The sequence below is a fragment of the Salmo salar genome, chromosome 09, assembly GCF_965601325.2.
Source record: "Salmo salar chromosome 09, fSalSal1, whole genome shotgun sequence".
NCBI classification, from domain to species: Eukaryota; Metazoa; Chordata; class Actinopteri; order Salmoniformes; family Salmonidae; genus Salmo; species Salmo salar.
This window is the reverse complement of record NC_138299.1, coordinates 95225520-95242057: the sequence shown is the minus strand read 5'-3', so window position 1 is coordinate 95242057 and position 16538 is coordinate 95225520. Positions and strand designations below refer to the sequence as shown.

At 44.4% G+C, this 16538-nt stretch overlaps 1 protein-coding gene across 1 annotated transcript; it reads right to left on the bottom strand.

The window, feature by feature from the left end:
• Nucleotides 1-2149: 2149 nt before the first annotated feature.
• Nucleotides 2150-16273, bottom strand: rab9b (RAB9B, member RAS oncogene family). The gene is made up of 3 exons (XM_014213151.3): nucleotides 16015-16273; nucleotides 9299-9632; nucleotides 2150-7321 (listed from the first exon to the last, which is right to left on the bottom strand). The coding sequence occupies exons 2-3, from the start codon at nucleotides 9446-9448 to the stop codon at nucleotides 6863-6865; spliced, it is 609 nt and encodes a 202-aa protein (XP_014068626.1). The 5' UTR covers nucleotides 9449-9632; nucleotides 16015-16273; the 3' UTR covers nucleotides 2150-6862.
• Between the last annotated feature and the right edge of the window lie 265 nt (nucleotides 16274-16538).

The following is a 16538-nucleotide window of genomic DNA, read 5'->3' as shown; positions in this document are numbered from 1 at the left end:
CTTTTTTTTTTTTAATTGTTCTCTCTGTTTGTCACAGAAATTGTTCTCTCTGTTTTTGTCACGACCGGATATTGAACCCATGACGTCCGTGCTACTCCAAAAGGTTTGACTACTACTGTTGGAACCCAGAACCAAACCTTTTGTGTCCTGGCCAGCTAGTCAACGTGGCATTTATTTATTCACATTTATGTGAAGTCTGCCACGGGAAACTAGGCTGCTAATCTCACAAGCATAGCTCACGGAACCAACTGTTACCTCTCAATATCAGTAAATGTTTTGTGTGAGAACCTATGCCATGCTGTTGTTGATTGACTTTGTGTTATAGTAAGCCATGTGCTCCTGGGACTGGTGTTGTGTTCTGTTTCTCTTCTCTATACAGATACTCTGCTCCCTCCTCCTGGCAGTCAGACTACAGAAACTCTCTGCTCCCTCCTCCTGGCAGTCAGACTACAAAAACTCTCTGCTCCCTCCTCCTGGCAGTCAGACTACAAAAACTCTCTGCTCACTCTCCTGGCAGTCAGACTACAGAAACTCTCTGCTCCCTCCTCCTGGCAGTCAGACTACAAAAACTCTCTGCTCACTCACCTGGCAGTCAGACTATAGAAATTCTCTGCTCCCTCCACCTGGCAGTCAGACCTCAGAAACTCTCTGCTCCCTCCACCTGGCAGTCAGACTATAGAAACTCTCTGCTCCCTCTACCTGGCAGTCAGACTACAGAAACTCTCTGCTCCCTCCTCCTGGCAGTCTGACCTCAGAAACTCTGCTCCCTCCACCTGGCAGTCAGACCTCAAACTCTGCTCCCTCCACCTGGCAGTCAGACCTCAAACTCTGCTCCCTCCACCTGGCAGTCAGACCTCAGAAACTCTGCTCCCTCCACCTGGCAGTCAGACCTCAGAAACTCTGCTCCCTCCACCTGGCAGTCAGACCTCAGAAACTCTGCTCCCTCCACCTGGCAGTCAGACCTCAGAAACTCTGCTCCCTCCACCTGGCAGTCAGACCTCAGAAACTCTGCTCCCTCCACCTGGCAGTCAGACCTCAGAAACTCTGCTCCCTCCACCTGGCAGTCAGACCTCAGAAACTCTGCTCCCTCCACCTGGCAGTCAGACCTCAGAAACTCTGCTCCCTCCTCCTGGCAGTCTGACCTCAGAAACTCTGCTCCCTCCACCTGGCAGTCAGACCTCAAACTCTGCTCCCTCCACCTGGCAGTCAGACCTCAAACTCTGCTCCCTCCACCTGGCAGTCAGACCTCAGAAACTCTGCTCCCTCCACCTGGCAGTCAGACCTCAGAAACTCTGCTCCCTCCACCTGGCAGTCAGACCTCAGAAACTCTGCTCCCTCCACCTGGCAGTCAGACCTCAGAAACTCTGCTCCCTCCACCTGGCAGTCAGACCTCAGAAACTCTGCTCCCTCCACCTGGCAGTCAGACCTCAGAAACTCTGCTCCCTTCACCTGGCAGTCAGACCGGTGGACGAGGAGGGAGAAGGAGAGGAAGAGCTACGAGCTCCACAGAAGACTCCAGGACAGTTGAGGGACAATATGCTCCCTTTACGCACCCCACATAATATCTGATAGTCTACCTCCTGACTGACCCCCTCATTCCTCCATGGTAACCCCCTGTGAAGGATCAGTTGGAGCTGACATCCTCATTCCTCCATGGTAACCCCCTGTGAAGGATCAGTCGGAGCTGACTCCCTCATTCCTCCATGGTAACCCCCTGTGAAGGATCAGTCGGAGCTGACCCCCTCATTCCTCCATGGTAACCCCCTGTGAAGGATCAGTCGGAGCTGACTCCCTCATTCCTCCATGGTAACCCCCTGTGAAGGATCAGTCGGAGCTGACCCCCTCATTCCTCCATGGTAACCCCCTGTGAAGGATCAGTCGGAGCTGACTCCCTCATTCCTCCATGGTAACCCCCTGTGAAGGATCAGTCGGAGCTGACTCCCTCATTCCTCCATGGTAACCCCCTGTGAAGGATCAGTCGGAGCTGACTCCCTAAACGTGAAGTGCCAGTTTTCCAGACCCAGATTAAGCCTGGTTTTAATAGCACTTTCAGTGGAGAATATTGCGCTTGGTAAATGACTTGTACAGGGTGGGAGCGTGTTGGGTAGGAGTTGTGCTTCTTCTAAAAGAACAACCACATCCAAGTCAGTTCCTGTATTTGGTTATGTTTCATGTTTGGTTTTATTGTCATACAATATTGGATAGTATTCACACCTACATCAATTTGACTGCATCCCATATGGCACCCTATACCCTATATAATGCCATCATTTTGACCAGGGGCCATGGGGCTGATTCCCTATGCCATCATTTTGACCAGGGGCCATGAATGTTATGGGTCTCTATATAGCGGGGCCGGGTTCTCTATATAGCGGGGCCGGGAGGCTGGGTTCTCTATATAGTGGGGCCGGGTTCTCTATATAGCGGGGCCGGGAGGCCGGGTTCTCTATTTAGGGAGGCCGGGTTCTCTATATAGCGGGGCCGGGAGGCCGGGTTCTCTATATAGTGGGGCCGGGTTCTCTATATAGCGGGGCCGGGAGGCCGGGTTCTCTATTTAGGGAGGCCGGGTTCTCTATATAGCGGGGCCGGGAGGCCGGGTTCTCTATATAGTGGGGCCGGGTTCTCTATATAGCGGGGCCGGGAGGCCGGGTTCTCTATATAGTGGGGCCGGGTTCTCTATATAGCGGGGCCGGGAGGCCGGGTTCTCTATATAGGGAGGCCGGGTTCTCTATATAGCGGGGCCGGGATGCCGGGTTCTCTATATAGTGGGGCCGGGTTCTCTATATAGCGGGGCCGGGAGGCCGGGTTCTCTATATAGTGGGGCCGGGTTCTCTATATAGCGAGGCCGGGTTCTCTATATAGCGGGGCCGGGAGCTCTATATAGCGGGGCCGGGTTCTCTATATAGTGGGGCCGGGAGGCCGGGTTCTCTATATAGTGGGGCCGATTCCCTATACAGGGAAAGGGGGATAGCTAGTCAGTTGTACAACAATGTATTCAACTGAAATGTGTCTTCCTGCATTTAACCCACCCCTCTGAATCAGAGATGCGGGGGGGCTGTCTTAAATCGACATCCACGTCTTCAGCACCTGATGGAACAGTGGGTTAACTGCCTTGATCAGGGGCAGAACAGATTTTTACCTTGTCAGCTTAGGGATTCGATCCAGCAACCTTCCAGTTACTGGCCCAATGGGGCCATGGGGCTCTGGTCAAAAGTAGTGCACTATATATTGTATTAATCGGGGGCCATTTGGGAAGCAGCTCTGTAAAGGGACAGTCTTAACCTCCATAGGGCAACGAGGGGAAGAGTGGTTTTAAGGAAGTTTTGATATTGGATTTGCAACAAGCAATCAACAGATATACAGTTATATTCCTACATCACAACTGTATGATAGTTATTCATTTCTTACTCAGCTCAAAGCAGACTAAACACTTGGGTGGAGTTTAAATGATTTCAGTCAGTTGGTACAGTATTGAGGATTGAAACGATGGTACAGTATTATTTCAGGAATTAAAATGAATGCCATTTACAATGTACATTAACCATGTCTTTGTGCACCGTGTGACAAGCCCAAAGGAAACAGAGTACAATGAAAAACAAAAACGGGGTCATCAGCATTGGTTAGTGGGCGTGAGACAAGACGGGTGAGGCAAGACAAGACGGGTGAGACAAGGCGGTGAGGCAAGACAAGACGGGTGAGACAAGACGGTGAGGAGACAAGAACTGTATGTTAAACAGAGTATGAAAGATTTAACACATTCTCAGGAATATAGTTTACCTAGCAGTAGAATGTGACGTCTGACTTTAAGCACCTCTTTTTCAATTGGGTAAAAATAGATCACATGTATAGTTAACTGTTAAAACAAGACATTCACATGTCAGTTAATACTTGTCTTTTGTTACGTACCATGACCTAGAACATTATAAATTGTTATTTTGTTAAACTGTTTTTCCTAAATACAACAGGCTGAGTCAAAATCAACTCCTTCAATAGATACAGATGTAACATGAGAACAGAGTCAACATAACACAGTGCTAAAGTTTCATTGAACGGCTGGCTCTTTCACAGTGGACCCTTCTGCTGTACCAGACAGTCGTTTAACTTGAATTGAGAGGCAGATTAAAGTTATGTTTGTGTGTTATAAAGTCCTGATTAGATTGGTAAAAGTGAAGATACAAAGATGTGTAACTTTCCAGAACAGGGCCCATGCGGTAGACAGGCAAGGCAGTAGGGCTGGGAAACAAACCCTCGCTCTTCCTTAGTGACACACCAACCCAAACACACGTTACATGGTAGAAAACCCACAGTAAATATAAGAACAAATGCACTTCTGAAAAGAGAAATGGATCTGCCATACGCCAAACAAAAACTGGCTTATCTATAGAGAATACGCTTTACTGACTAAGAACGCTATATCCTTAACATTGAAGTGTCAAGAGAGACCGAAAAAATGAGAGGGACCTCACCGTAGTAGGTAAGGGATGAAATTACAGCCAGTGTCTCCTACAACTCTCACACACAGGCTTTCTACGAAGTGTTAGTCCTACAGGATATTTGGAGAGAATACTGGATCATCTGGTATACAGTTGTGGCCAAAAGTTTTGAGAATGACACAAATATTAATTTCCACAAAGTTTACTGCATCAGTGTCTTTAGATATTTTTGTCAGATGTTACTATAGAATATTGAAGTATAATTACAAGCCTTTCATAAGTGTCAAAGGCTTTTATTGACAATTACATGAAGTTGATGCGAAGAGTCAATATTTGCAGTGTTGACCCTTCTTTTTCAAGACCTCTGCAATCCACCCTGGCATGCTGTCAATTAACTTCTGGGCCACATCCTGACTGATGGCAGCCCATTCTTGCATAATCAATGCTTGGAGTTTGTCAGAATTTGTGGGTTTTTGTTTGTCCACCCGCCTGTTGAGGATTGACCACAAGCTCTCAATGGGATTAAGGTCTAGGGAGTTTCCTGGCCATGGACCCAAAATATCGATGTTTTGTTCCCCGAGCCACTTAGTTATCACTTTTGCCTTATGGAAAGGTGCTCCATCATGCTGGAAAAGGCATTGTTGGTCACCAAACTGTTCCTGGATGGTTGGGAGAAGTTGCTCTTGGAGGATGTGTTGGTACCATTCTTTATTCATGGCTGTGTTCTTAGGCAAAATTATGAGTGAGCCCACTCCCTTGGCTGAGAAGCCACCCCACACATGAATGGTCTCAGCATGCATTACTGTTGGCATGACACAGGACTGATGGTAGCGCTGACCTTGTCTTCTCCGTACAAGCTTTTTTCCGGATTCCCCAAACAATCGGAAAGGGGATTCATCAGAGAAAATGACTTTACCCCAGTCCTCAGCAGTCCAATCCCTGTACCTGCAGAATATTAGTCTGTCCCTGATGTTTTTCCTGAAATGGCTTCTTTGCTGCCCTTTGCTGCCCTTCTTGACACCAGGCCATCCTCCAAAAGTCTTCTCCTCACTGTGCGTGCAGATGCAATTCATCTGATCACTCTTCATAACATTCTGGAGTATATACAAATTGCCATCATACAAACTGAGGCAGCAGACTTTGTGAAAATTAATATTTGTCTCATTCTCAAAACTTTTGGCACAACCGTAGATACAAAGTACATCATATGTACCCAGTGTTAACAGATACGACAGAACAGAAACATCTTTCCCTTTGGGAGAAAATAAAATTAAATGTCATTCCTTTGTGCAGTAAACATTTTTCCTGGTACAGTAACGTGTGTAATCAATGTTGTCAGTTCTTAAACTGAACTGGAAAAAAAGTCCAGTCTATGTCAGTGTTTTAAATTATATTCCACCAGTCAGTCAACAGACCAGGTCTATGTCAGTATATTATATTATATTATATTCCACCAGTCAGTCAACAGACCAGGTCTATGTCAGTATATTATATTATATTCCACCAGTCAGTCAACAGACCAGGTCTATGTCAGTATATTATATTATATTCCACCAGTCAGTCAACAGACCAGGTCTATGTCAGTATATTATATTATATTCCACCAGTCAGTCAACAGACCAGGTCTATGTCAGTATATTATATTATATTCCACCAGTCAGTCAACAGACCAGGTCTATGTCAGTATATTATATTATATTCCACCAGTCAGTCAACCAATGTAATGAGATCTGACAGGGTGATGGGCCTGTCCTGGTCAGAGTACCTGTGAGACCTGACAGGGTGATGGTCATGTCCTGGTCAGAGTACCTGTGAGACCTGACAGGGTGATGGTCATGTCCTGGTCAGAGTACCTGTGAGACCTGACAGGGTGATGGTCATGTCCTGGTCAGAGTACCTGTGAGACCTGACAGGGTGATGGTCATGTCCTGGTCAGAGTACCTGTGAGATCTTTGAAGACACAGAGATTAAGGAATGAGAATGTTGCTGTGCCTGAAGCAGCCTGTTCTCTTGGAGAGGAGAACAGAAAGGACACATTAATATTATCAAATTAGAATGACTTATGTAGGAGGGCTAGGCCTATATGGTGAAAACATTACACAGGGCAGGTACATGAAGCTGGTTGGATGTAGACAGCAGTTTTGTGATATACTGCAGAACGCAGACAGAGTTGAACAACATGGTGTACCTGTTACATTGTACCTCATTGATAACCTTTCAAAATCAGATGTGTTGATTATCCAATACTCTTCCAAATCATTCTGTACCGACAACCTGACACTATTTAAAATCAGCTGTGTTGATAATCAGGTTGTCTCAGTAGCTTGTACCTGCATCATCATCATCATCAGTGGAGAGCTCCCAGAATGCTACAGGGTAGACAGAGAGGATTCAGGGAGGGGCTAGCTCTGACCAGTCCTTTCATCCAATCAGCAGCAAGAAGAGCGCGGTACTTTACGGTTGCCGTGGAGATCGATAGTGCTACTCAACAATGTGTGGTCGATCTGATCCTCCGCCGCCAGAACCTCCAGTACCGCTGCCTCAAACGCCACTCCCACGTTCGTATCATCCTTTGCACTGGTCTCGAAGTAGGGACAACAGCCGTTCTCCTCGCACCAGGCCCGAGCCTCGTCCTCCCCCACCTCCCTCTCCTCTTTGTCCACCTTGTTGCCCAGGACAACAAAGGGGAACCTCTCTGGGTCTCGTACGTCAGAGTAACACATGAACTCTTTCTTCCAGCTGGCCAGGTTCTGGAAGCTGTGCAGGTCGTCTACAGCGAAGGTGAGGAGGCAGCAGTCGGCGCCACGGTAGAACGGCGTCCTCAGGGACTTGAAGCGCTCCTGACCAGCCGTGTCCCAGATCTGAAGGGTCACCAGGCGCCCTTCCACCTGGAGAGAGGAAGTGAATGAAAACATTTATTGTACCAAAGAGAAACCTTTATTGCTCCCAAAAAGGATTAGATTTGTACATAATATGCACAGCAATCATAAAGATAAAACAGTAGACAGGGGAGGAAGAATCAATGACAGTAGCACAGCATATAATACATTTATTAAAACACATTCTGTGGGGTCAAAAAGCAGTCCACTGCACTAGCCTATATTGAGAATAGGGTGCAATTAGTCAAACTATAAATCAATTGAACAAATAACTGCTCAACCCCCCTCTCCGGGAATAGAAATGCGCAAACTGAATTAGGAACTGTATTTCCACATTTGGTTACGTTATAGCCTTATTCTGAAATAGATGCAAGACACAATACACCATAATGACAAATCAAAAACAGGTTTAGACATTTTTGCAAATGTATTAAAAACAAAAAGCTGAGTACTCAGTACTTTGTTGAAGCACATTAAGCAGCGATTACAGCCTTGAGTCTTTATGAGTATGACGCTACACGCTTGGCACACCTGTATTTGGGGAGTTTCTCCCATTCTTCTCTGTAGATATCTCAAGCTCTGTCAGGATGGATGGGGAGTGTCGCTGCGCAGCTATTTTCAGGTGTCTCCAGAGATGTTCGATCTGGTTCAAGTCTGGGCCACTCAAGGACATTCGGAGACTTTTCCCCAAGCCACTCCTGCATTGTCTTTGCTGTATACTTAGGGTCATTGTCCTGTTGGAAGGTGAACCTTCGCCCCAGTCTGAGGTCCTGAGCGCTCTGGAGCAGGTTTTCATCAAAGCTCTCTCTGTACTTTGCGCAATTGAATCTTTCCCTCGATCCTACCACCACCATGCTTCACCGTAGGGTTAGGGTTCACCGTAGGAATGGTGACAGGTTTCCTCCAGATGTGACACTTAGCATTCAGGCCAAAGAGTTTAATCTTGGTTTTATCAGACCAGAGAATCTTGTTTATCATGGTCTAAGAGTCTTTAGGTGCCATTTGGCAAACTCCAAGTGGGTTGTGGTGCCTTTTACTGAAGAGTGGCTTCCATCTGGCCACTCTACCATAAAGGCCTGAGATGGTTGTCCTTCTGGAAGGTTCTCCCATCTCCACAGAGGAACTCTGGAGCTCTGTCAGAGTTGACCATCGGGTTCTTGGTCACCTTCCTGACCAAGGCCTTTCTCCCTCGATTGCTCAGTTTGGCCGGGCTGCCAGCTCTAGGAAGAGTTTTGGTGGTTCCAAACTTCTGCCACTGTGTTCTCGGGGATCTTCAATGCTACAGACATTTTTGGCACCCTTCCCCAGATCTGTGCCTCGACACAATCCTGTCTCGGAGCTCTACGGACAATTCCTTCGACCTCATGGCTTGTTTTTTTTCTCTGATGTGCACTGTCAACTGGGGGACCTTATATAGACAGGTGTGTGCCTTTCCAAATCATTGGCAATCAATTGAATTAACCACAGGTGGACTCCAAGTTGTAGAAACATCAAGGATAATCAATGGAAACAGGATGCACCTGAGCTCAATTTCGAGTCTCATAGCAAGGGGTCTGAATACTTATGTAAATAAGTTTATAAAACCTAAAAACCTGTTTTCTCTTTGTCATTATGGGGTATTGTGTGTAGATTGATGAGGACATTTTTGTTTAATCTATTTTAGAATAAGGCTGTAACGTAACAAAATGGTGGAAAAAGTCAAGTGGTCTGAATACTTTCTAGATGAACTGAAGGTATTTATGCACTTATGTGGTCATGCGGTGCTGTGGTTAGTTGAGATGCAATACATTTCCAGAAAGGGACACAATAATAATTATTATTATTCAATTTCAGACAGAGCTTGGGTCTATCTCCTCACCTCCTTCTTAATTTCATTGGAGAAGAAGGTCCAAGGTCCCTCCTCTTATTTTGCAGTTTAAGAAGGCGATAAGGAGATAATGCGAAGAATAAAAAAAATACTAATTCAGAAACAGCTCTAAATCTGACCTCAAGGTCTCTGTTGAGGAACTCGACCCCGATGGTGTGGAAGGACTGGGAGTTGAAGCGGTCCGTGACGTAGCGGTTCATTAAGGAAGACTTTCCCACGCCACCATCCCCCAGCAGGATCACCTTTAACAGCAGGCTCTTCCCGCTCATCACAAACCTTCCTCTGCTGCTAGGCGGTGCAGCTCACCAGGCCATTCCAGGACCAGGCCACCTCCCTCCGCTGGCACGCTGGCTAGCCTGGAGCCGAGCCTCCTAGCCGGGTTACTGATCACTGTGACCCAGCCTCCACCTCGACACTAGGCTACTGGGCTAGTACTAGCAGGGTCAATGCAACCTGAAGGATGAGCAGAGAGATTTTTGTTATTGGTATTTGGAAGATGTTTCAGGTGTAGCGAAATGCTTATGCTCCAACGGCACATTAATGCCCAACAATACACACATCCCAGAAATGTAAAGGGAATTAAGAAATATTAGAATGAGCAATGTCAGAGTCCAGAAAATAAATATGTTCATGATGGTGTGTATAGACAGTACATCAATAGAAAAGGTGTGTACAGCAGTAGTTATATAGGATGAGCCTTGACTAGAATTCAGTATATACATATAAAGTGGGTGAAACAGTATGTACACCTTATTAAAGTGACCAGTGTTCAATGACTGTGTACATAGGGCAGCAGTTTTTAAGGGGCAGGGTTGAGTACCGGGTGGTAGCCAGCTATTAACAGTGACTAAGTTCAGGGCAGGGTACTGGGCGGAGGCCGGCTAGTGGTGACTATTTAACAGTCTGATGGCCTGGTGATAGAAAATGGTTTTCCGGCATTGATGCACCTGTACTGTCTCCGCCTTCTAGATGATGGTGAACAGGTCGTGGCTCGGGTGGCTGAGGTCCTTGATGATCTTCTTGGCCTTCCTGTGACACCGGGTGCTGTAGATGTCCTGGAGGGCAGGCAGTGTGCCCCCTGGTGATGTGTTGGGCTGAAAGCACCACCCTCTGGGGAGCCCTGCAATTGCAGACGGTGCAGTTGCCATTCCAGGTGGTGATACAGTCTGACAGGATGCTGTCAATGGTGCATCTGTAGAAGTTTGTGAGGTTCTTAGAGTCCAAGCCAAATTTCTTTAGCCTCCTGGACGTTGAAGAGGCGGTGTTGCGCCTTCTTCACCAAACTGTCTTTGTGGATAGACCATTTCAGGTGGTCAGTGATGTGCACCCTGAGGACCTTCAAGCTTTTCACCCTCTCCACTGTGGCTCGTCGATGTGGATGGGGGTGTGCTCCTTCTGCTGTCTCCTGAAGTCCACGATCAGCTCCTTCATTTTGTTGACGTTGAGGGAGAGGTTATTTTCCTGGCACCACTCTGCCAGAGCCCTCACCTCCTCCCTGTAGGATGTCTCGTCATTGTTAGTAATCAGGCCTAATACTGTTGTGTCGTCTGCAAACTTGATTGAGTTGGAGACGTGTGGCCACGCAGTCATGGGTGAACAGAGAGTATAGGAGGGGGCTGAGCATGCAGCCTTGTGGGGCCCCTGTGTTGAGGATCAGCGTAGCGGAGGTGTTGTTGCCTACCTTCACCATCTGGGGGCCCGTTAGGAAGTCCAGGACCCAGTTGCATAGGGCAGTGTTCAGAACCAGGGCCCCAAACTTAGTGATGAGCTTGGAAGGCACTATGGTGTTGAAGATAATGCTGTTAATCGACTACTGCTCTCTTACATAGGTATTCCTATTGTCCAGATCGGATAGGGTAGTGTGCAGTGCGATGGCGATTGTGTCATCCGTGGATCTGTTGGGGCAGTATGCAAATTGTAGTGGGTCGGGTAAGGTGGAGGTGATATGATCCTTAACTAGCCTCTCAAAGCACTTCATGATGACAGAAGTGAGTGCTACGCGCGATAGTCATTTAGTTCAGTTACCTTCGCTTTATTGGGTACAGGAACAATGGTGGACATCTTGAAGTGCGGACAGCAGACTGGGATATGGAGAGACTTAATATGTCCGTAAACACACCAGCCAGCTGGTCTAAACATGCTCTGACGAAGCAGATAGGGATGCCGTCTGGGCCGGCAGCCTTGCGAGGGTAACACACTTAAATATCTTACTCACGTCGGACACAAGGTGGAGGCCCTACATTTTCCTCGTAGTGGGCAAAGGTGTTTAGCTTGTCCGAGAGCATCGGTGTACACAACGTAGCTGGTTTTCCCCTTTATAATCCGTGATTGTCTGAGGTTCCTGCCACATACGTCTCATGTCTGAGCCGTTGAATTGCAACTCCACTGTCTCTGTACTGAAGTTTTGTCTGTTTGATTGCCTTACGGAGGGCATAGCTGGACTCATCCATGTTCCCAGTCATCTTACCGTGGTTAAATGCAGTGGTTCGCACTTTCAAATTTGTGTGAATGCTGCCTTTTGGCTTGGATAAGTTATACTCGTCACAGTGGAAACAACATCCTCTATGCACTTCCTGATCAATTCAGTCACTGAGTCAGTGTACACATCAATGTTTTATTTTTGTATTTTTTTGAGGCAATCCAGAACATTTCCCAGTCCGCGTTATCAAACAATCTTGAAGTATAGATTCCGATTGGTCAGACCAACGTTGAACAGGCCTTACCACGGGTATTTCCTGTTTCAGTTTCTGCCTATAGGAAGGGAGAAGCAGAATGTAGGTGTGATCTGATTTGCCGAAGGGAGAGCAGGGGAGGGCCTTGTAGTCTTCCTGGAAAGGGGAGTAGCAATGGTCAAGAATTATTGATGAGCGAGTAGCGCAGGCGATGTATTTATAAAACTTTGGAAGCGTTTTCCTCAGATTTGCTTTATTAAAGTCCCCAGCCAATATAAATTTGGCCTCATTATTTGCGGTTTCCAGTTCGTACAAAGTCCAGTGTAGTTCCTCAAGAGCCGTCATGTGTCGGCTTGAGGGGGAATATACACGGCCGTGATGATGGCCGAAGAAAATTAACTTGGAGGTAATGCGGTCGGCATTTGATAGTGAGGTATTCCATATCGGGAGAACAAAAGGACTTGAGTTCCTGTACATTACCACAATCACATCATGAGTAGTTAATCATGAAACACACCTCCGCCTCTCTTTCCCGCACAGTTCTTTCTTCTTGTCCATGCAATGTACGGAGAACCCCGCTGGCTGTATGGACAGGGACAATATACCTGGAGAGAGCCATGATTTCATGAAACAGTGCATGTTACAGTCCCTGATGTCTCTCTTGAAGGAGATCCTCGCCCTGAGCGCGTCTACTTTATTTTCCAGGGACTGAACGTTTAAGAGTAATATACTCAGAAGCGGTGGATGGTATGCATGCCTTCTGAGTCGGACTAAAAACCCACTCTGTATTCCTCTTCTCGTCGGCGGCATCTTGGAGCAGTGGAAATGCCTCTGGGGGTACGAACAAGAGATCCAATTCAGGAAAGCCTAATTTCTGGTCGAAATGCTGGTGAGGGACCGCCTATCTAATATCCAAAAGTTATTTTCAGCTGTAGGCAATAATGCAAGAAATGTTCTGAACAAGTAATATAAGAAATAAAAAACAACAAAAACGAAATACTGCAAAGTTGGCTACAAGCTAGGAATAGGGAGACCAAGTCTGTCAGCGCCATCTTGTACTTGTCAGTTAACAGCAGCATTATTATCGATACCTATATATATAAAAATTGGCTTTGTGTTCATGAGAGGCCGAAGACCTAACAGCAACCTGAGAGATACATGCTGGAAGATACTGACAATGAACACCACAATTTAGGCCTAGACAAAACAACATCAAGTAGCTGTCTCTCACCAGGAGGAGAAGTGGAGAGAGAGACTAGCTAGAGACAGAACAAAAGAGAATGGTTACTAAAACTGACAAACTCAAATAGCAGCAGCTTTAAAAATTGTAACAAAAATACTGATACAACAACATAATCTCTCTTCCAAAAGCCCTTGTATATGGAGCGCCATAAATCTGGTAACCTAGACTAACAGAACAACTATTTGGAAGTGATGTCCCTCCTGTCTGAGATGTGCTAGGTGAAGAGATATGTGTAAGGTCACCAGGGTGGTTGTCCTCAGGGACACCTGATAGGGGTGAATGACCCTGAGAAGAAACTCCCCCTCTCACAAACCCAGGGATTGGTTGAGCTGGAGATTGGCAAGTCGTAAAATGTACTACTGATGAGCTGAAGTTCCTCTGCTGTACATCACAATTCCCATGTTGTTGATAATGTAGAGACAGGAAGCAACCCTGAACCAGTGTACAGTATGGTTGAAAATCATGGTTCTTGATTTACAATACAGCTTCAGTAAACTGCTTCTTATTATGCCACATATGAGATATCCCAATAGATAGTTAGATAGTTAGCTAACTCACAACAACTCAGAATGTATCCTCCACTACCAGAGACTTTCATAACAACAACGATGAGTCAGGAAGATGAGCACTCGACTGCCTCAGGAATACATGACAACAACAAAAAAAGTTCCACCATAATTCGTCTTGGATCACTAAGATTAGGATCTGTATTTATCTATTTCATAATTATTGTTATGTTTATTGATAAGATATTAAGCATTTTTACCATAATTACCAATGCAAAAATTCTCATTACCGTGATAGTTTTGGAAGTCCAAAAAAGTCAAACAAGTCAATTTATAATATCTTTTTGTGTTTTTACATTCCTCACCTAATAAAATGGCCTGAGTTAAAACATGACACTGAAATCAAATATTTAAAATTGTATAAACATTTATTTAGCAATTTCACTCACAATATTTTCTGACAAATTGTCACAATTACTTGTGTATGTTATTTTTATGTACACAATTGGATAAACAAAAGACAAACTAAGATTCAGCCAAAATGGCAAAAGTATACGTTTGATTTTTCCTAAATACTGGCGCATTACGGTAATGAGAAGCAGGTTTCGGAGATGAGAATGCATGTTTCGGTAATGAGTGTTGCATAGTTTGCCATTGAAAAACTGTACTGAGCTCTATCAGAGATTCAGTAAGCCAATACATCATCAAACTGTCATTTGTTAATCCCAAATGACTTGCATAAAACTAAAATCATGGATTTTAATGCAATTGACTAATACACCCCTTATTATAGCATAATGACAAAAAAAGTTACTTAAATAAATCAAAAGGTCTTTGTGGGTAATATTGGCATATTAGGACATGGATGTGTTTGGTTCTAAGGTATTTTAGATGCATTTCTAAATTGAATGGGATCCTGCGAGCAAATGGCATAACATGATATGCCTATAAAATATCTAAATATGTGGGATATGGACAAGCAACTGTCTTGGGATATCTAACAAAAGTATAGGTAAGCGCTTAAAACAGGTACACGTCAAATTGGGGAATATCCTCCTTTAAGTGGTGGTTGCTCTTTGCTGAAACACAAACTCCAGATTGTGGCTTTAAGTAAATTAAAATGGGGTTTATAAACCCAGATTTCTTGACTACCCCCTACTTAATCAAATAACTGTTTTACAAAAACAAATCTATACAATAAGTGTAAGCAGTAGTCCTAGTAAATAATTAACGTTACCAGCATAGCACACCCATTGACTATACATTAGAATTAGCTTATTATCATTACCAAAACTGACCCTAAAAATGAGGCACGAATGAGAAGTATGTTTTGTAATGACAGGCCCTTAGCTCAATCTACCAGTAATAGGAGACTGCTGTTATGACTCAAAACAATTGACCACATCAGTAAAGCCCATTCATGCCTCCATGTTGATAAGGTCAATGGGTCTTTAAGTTTTTCCCAATTTTAGCTTTTTAGTCATGAGTGTAATGAGAAGGTTAAGTGTCGTAAAGAGGGTGTTTGAGAATAATATTCTCCTTCTGAAGGCCTTTAAAAAGGTTACATTTCATTTTTTTATAAAAAAAAATATGTGAAGAAATGAAATTAACTTGTGCTCATCTAAGGCCTGCTCCTCTGACACATCATGGGGAATACAACTTCATTTTTAAAAAAGGATTGGAGTTTTTACAGCAACTTGAAAAAGTGTTATTGTAATGAGAAACATGTCAAAAGACACTTTTTACAAAAACAAATATTAGATTTTAATGTAAACTTCTATTAACGTATACAATTTTATGATTTATGGACAAACTACAGCAAAATATTTTGTGTTTTATTCAAATAAGTTAAATAAGTTAGCTAGCTAATGACCCGAGAATTTTATCTGGAAGCATTTCAGTGCATACAATTCAGGCGAAAATATTATATTCAGGCATCTTAATTTTTGAATAATATTTGATTCTTGCAGATACAGCATGGTTTTCTAACTCAATTTGCTCGTGCCATGGTTTCAACTGGTTTCATGAGAATCAACCAATTAACGTAGTAGCTAACCTCAACTAACTGCTATAGTTGTTCTGATGCCATTTTATTGTAGATAATAAAATCTGAGTGTTCCCATTCCGTAAATTATTACACAGGACATCTAGCTAGATATAGGGCTGAATAGCTAGCAAATGAAATGGCGACTATGTAATGATGATGATGATGATGATTTTAAAATAAAAAAAATAAGCCAGCCAGACTGTTACCGTTAGCTAGCTATATTTAGTGGATGGGTGGTGATGTTGACATCAATTGTTCTGAATTATTCAACTAAACTACGAATAAACAGACCGATTTGATCAAACGTGCAACATAATCAATATTACTACATGTGCATTCATTTAAGTAGTAAAATGGTTTTCGTTACCTCATTCTATACCATGATATGAGTCGTGGCTTGCCCAGTTTTGCATCTGAAATGTGATGTGCTATGAACTCGCTTGTTGGGGTTGCAGTGCGTCCCCAGGCTTTTAGAGTCCAGGGTAATCGTTATTCTAAACAGGTGCGTTTTGCAACGAAAACGAGAGTTGCGATTGGACACATGCAGGTTGTTCAGCCCCGTTTAATTCAGTTTGCTTCTGTTTAAGAACCGTTTTGCAACAGAATATGCGTAATGAATACGCCCTAGAGTTCAGTCGCGACGCCTGGTCCTAAAGCCCAGTTCACTTACCCATCCCTGGTCCATTTATTTATTTAGCTGTCAAATGTGGTCCATCCTCTGTGAGTCTGGATACTTCAACATGTTCAAATGGCCCTGCTTTGACTGTACATATTCTCTATTTTATGTGTTTTAAAATGTTTTATCGCTGAAGAAAATAACGTGAAAGTGCACAGTCAGTGTGTGATTCCACTCCAGAACTGTAGATGGTAGTAATGCATTAAAGTTTATTT

Excerpts from the sequence above, each read along its gene's own strand:
- rab9b (XM_014213151.3), bottom strand. The coding sequence starts at position 9,448 with ATGAGCGGGAAGAGCCTGCTGTTAAAGGTGATCCTGCTGGGGGATGGT. Across the intron at positions 7,322-9,298 it reads TCCTCAACAGAGACCTTGAG|GTGGAAGGGCGCCTGGTGAC; the intron begins GTCAGATTTAGA and ends TCCTCTCTCCAG.